This window comes from Cryptotermes secundus, unplaced genomic scaffold (assembly GCF_002891405.2).
Source record: "Cryptotermes secundus unplaced genomic scaffold, Csec_1.0 scaffold1654, whole genome shotgun sequence".
NCBI classification, from domain to species: domain Eukaryota; kingdom Metazoa; phylum Arthropoda; class Insecta; order Blattodea; family Kalotermitidae; genus Cryptotermes; species Cryptotermes secundus.
The window spans coordinates 141,103-144,993 of NW_019727804.1; the positions used below are offsets into that span (position 1 = coordinate 141,103).

A 3,891-nucleotide genomic window follows, 5' to 3' on the forward strand; every position below is an offset into this window, starting at 1 on the left:
TGCACAGTTTATAAGCCACAGTGCAACTTTCTTCGTCCATTTTACTGTTTTCCTAGGAAGGGAATAATAGGCCAAGTACTGGTCAGCCCTATCAACTCCCTTCATGAACATATTATACTCGGAAATACAAAGAGGCTTCTTCACTTGCCCGTGGCGTCTCTGAACATCAACCATACACGAATTGTGAATAGTGGAAACCATATTCACAACGCGAGTATCCCTCCAGGACTGAAGAAGAATGCCCTACTTCCTCCTGAATGTGGAGTCACCACGTTTCAGGCGTTTACATTCCTCTTTCAGAACTGAAGAAAGGCCTCTGTTCACCCTAATTGTACCACAAATACGTACTTTCCTTGAAAGTAGGTATTCTGCAGTTGCCACACTGTTGTAATAATAATCTTCATAAACGTGATAATTTTGATCCAGACAGGGACCCAAAACAGAAACAACAGTTTCTTGCCTTCAGCAGAATAAATTTCTAAATTTCCTATATAGCCTGAAGTGCTTTCCGTGACTACACGAACAAGCAGGCCATACTTTGTGAGTTCCCCAGGATTATACGTTCGAATACGAAGCCTTCCCCTCCAAGGAATCACAGGTTCGTCAAAGACAGTTGTTGCTCTGGCTTATAATCTGTCTGAAATTTCTCAACCAAAACGTCTAATAAGGGCTGAATTTTGAAAAGCCTGCCCGTTGGTTGTGGTTGCACTTCATTATTATTGAAATGCAAACACCACCATATCTGTTCAAATCTCTTACGACTCATGAGTTTGACAAAAATGGGAATTTCTAAAAATGGGTCACTTGACCAATAATCCTTCAAAGTATCTTTCTTCGTAAGCCCCATTAGAATAACCATAGCCAAAATTTGTTTCATTTCTGTTGAAGTGACATCCACCCACTTCAACACCTTATAGGTGTGGTCATATGCCTCGCGGTGTTGGAGATAGTATCTGTTAGTCTCCTGACATAACAGGTCAAAGAAACTATCTCCAAAAAACAGTGATGCAACTTCAGACACACCCGTCGGGTCCGATGGCACCCGCTTCACCCCCGGATCACCAGTAAACCTACCCAAAGTGGGGATTTTGTCCACTTTACCCCATGTGGCTGTCCCGGTACTCGCACTTTCACTGGACACAATATTTTGGGGGGCCCTGTGGCCCCTGTCACTGTCACTTTCACTGAGGCTGGCCTCGCTATCAGAAGACGAAGCAGTTGGCAAATCTGATAGTTCATCAGAGAACAAATCTAATATTTCTTGTTCTCCCAGAGAACGCTTCACCTGCAACTGCTTTCGTCTCTGAGCCATGTTGCACTGCTAACTTCCTGGTTCATACGTGGAAGCTTGGACTCGAACGAAGGCTTTTTTCTTTAGGGTGTGACAGGAAATGAGCGTGATCATGTTACTGGCTAAGCTAGCAAACATTCCCGAGGTCAACTACGCAGTAGTTATGATGCAACGTGGCCACACAGCAAGATATAGTCGGTTGCAACATAACGCGTCAGAAAAGGGCCAATTGGCCCGCCCCATCCGCAACGCTATAGAAACGTAGAGAACCAATTGGCCCCTCCGGCCCTGAATGCATTAACTGTCATAGTATTAAAATGCATTTTTAGTGACCAACATATTCCTAAAGTCTTTTTAAAGTTGTATTATTGACGGACACGTTAGTAAAATAGGATATTAAATCCCATAATTACTCACTATTTTTCAAGCCTTTGGGGGGAGGGGCGGTAACACAAGACACTTCAGAAATTAAACAAATTACAAGTCTTACCTTGTGTGGTTACATTTAACAGCTGTGTGTGATTGTAATCCTGCAGGGGGTTGCGATGCATTGAAACTTCTAGCCCCGCATTCATCAGTTGTGCATTCCTTCCTTCTCTACGAGCTTTGGATCGAGCCAACATTCGCTATTAAAAGAAGCCATATTATAAACCTCCCTACCAATGGTATCTCCACCTTATCATGGTGGTGGGGTTTGAGAGCTCCTGAGACCCTGAGAGCTATGCCGGCGGTAGCATAGCTACTGGTAGAACCAACCATGCCGGACAGGTCAAAGGGTAGGAGCCAGACAGAGAGGGATACCCTGGTCCTCCAGGTTGGGGGTTGGGCATAAGGCCACCAACCTCACACCGTAAAAACTAAATTGTTCAGAAATCCGAGGAAAGAGTAGCCGGATGGGCCTATTCAAGATGACCTGGAAAATGTTTAAAGGATCTGAGAACTGGATCCTGGAATGTATTACCTCTTTACAGAGCTGGAGCACTGAAAATGCTATTTGAACAACTAGATAGCTATAAACTAGATATCACTGCTATACAAGAACTGAGGTAGTTGGGTAAAGGAGTCATGGAAAAGAGGGATCATGTTCTATTCTATAGCTGTCAGAAGAAGAGTCACATGTTTGGAACAGGTTTTATTGTTAATAAAAAAAGAAAGCATCTTATTTTAGACTTCCAAGCAAAATCTCACAGAACATGTAGGCTACGAATTAAGGGGAAGTTTTTTAACTATAGCCTTATTTGTGCAAATACCCCAACTGAAGATAAAAGTGATGAGGAGAAAGACTCCTTTTATGATGAATTGGGTGAAATGTATGGCGAACGTCCAAAAAAAGATTCTAAAATAATCACAGGGGACATGAATGCTAAAGTGGGGAACGAGGATGTATACAGATCACTTATTGGAAAACATAGCATACATAACAAGTCAAATGATAATGGGATGAGATTAATAAATTTTGCTTCCTCAAGAAACATGGTAGTAGGTAGTACAATGTTTAATCACAAGGATATACATAAACAAACCTGGAAAACCCCTGATGCAAATGTGTTTAACCAAATTGACCACATCCTAATATAGATGTGACATTGTTCAGACTTGATGGATGTCAGGAGCTGCAGGGGGGCCAACACTGACTCTGATCATTACTTAATAATATCTAGGATTAGAAGTCGAATATCTAATGCAAGGAAGATCCATGGATCCCAGGCTAAGAAATTGAATTGTGGAAAATTGGTGGAACAAGGGGTTGCAACCATATATACTGGATTAATTTGTGAATGCCTGGCAGGTCTCTCTGATAGTGAGGATGTCAGTGAAGCTTGGAGGGCCTCAGAGATGTTATTATAAATGCTGCTGGTGCAGTCTTAGGAAGAATGGAAAGGATAAAGTATAAGAATTGATTTGATGGAGAGTGTGAGCAAGTGACAAATGAAAAAAAACCAGGCATATAAGAGAATGCAGCAAAGGAACCATACTTGAGGGGCCGTGGAAGAATACCGTGAAGCGAGAANACCCCTGATGCAAATGTGTTTAACCAAATTGACCACATCCTAATATAGATGTGACATTGTTCAGACTTGATGGATGTCAGGAGCTGCAGGGGGGCCAACACTGACTCTGATCATTACTTAATAATATCTAGGATTAGAAGTCGAATATCTAATGCAAGGAAGATCCATGGATCCCAGGCTAAGAAATTGAATTGTGGAAAATTGGTGGAACAAGGGGTTGCAACCATATATACTGGATTAATTTGTGAATGCCTGGCAGGTCTCTCTGATAGTGAGGATGTCAGTGAAGCTTGGAGGGCCTCAGAGATGTTATTATAAATGCTGCTGGTGCAGTCTTAGGAAGAATGGAAAGGATAAAGTATAAGAATTGATTTGATGGAGAGTGTGAGCAAGTGACAAATGAAAAAAAACCAGGCATATAAGAGAATGCAGCAAAGGAACCATACTTGAGGGGCCGTGGAAGAATACCGTGAAGCGAGAAAAGAAAAAAGATTGCATGAAAAGGGAATATGATAAACAAGAACTGATTGAACTGGAACATTTAAGAAGTTCAAACGAAATTAGAGCGTTTTATAAAAAACTAAACAA

At 41.7% G+C, this 3,891-nt stretch overlaps 1 protein-coding gene across 4 annotated transcripts in view; it reads right to left on the minus strand.

Annotated features, from left to right (window-relative positions):
* LOC111865079 (anillin) overlaps window positions 1-1,923 on the minus strand; it is a 64,872-nt gene extending 62,949 nt beyond the window's left edge. For all 4 annotated transcript variants that reach the window (XM_033751678.1, XM_033751677.1, XM_023852808.2 and 1 more), the window contains exon 1: window positions 1,782-1,923. In XM_033751678.1, coding sequence (XP_033607569.1) covers window positions 1,782-1,914 — 133 coding nt within the window. In that variant the 5' untranslated portion in view covers window positions 1,915-1,923. The remainder of the gene's footprint in view (window positions 1-1,781) is intronic.
* Window positions 1,924-3,891: the final 1,968 nt, after the last annotated feature.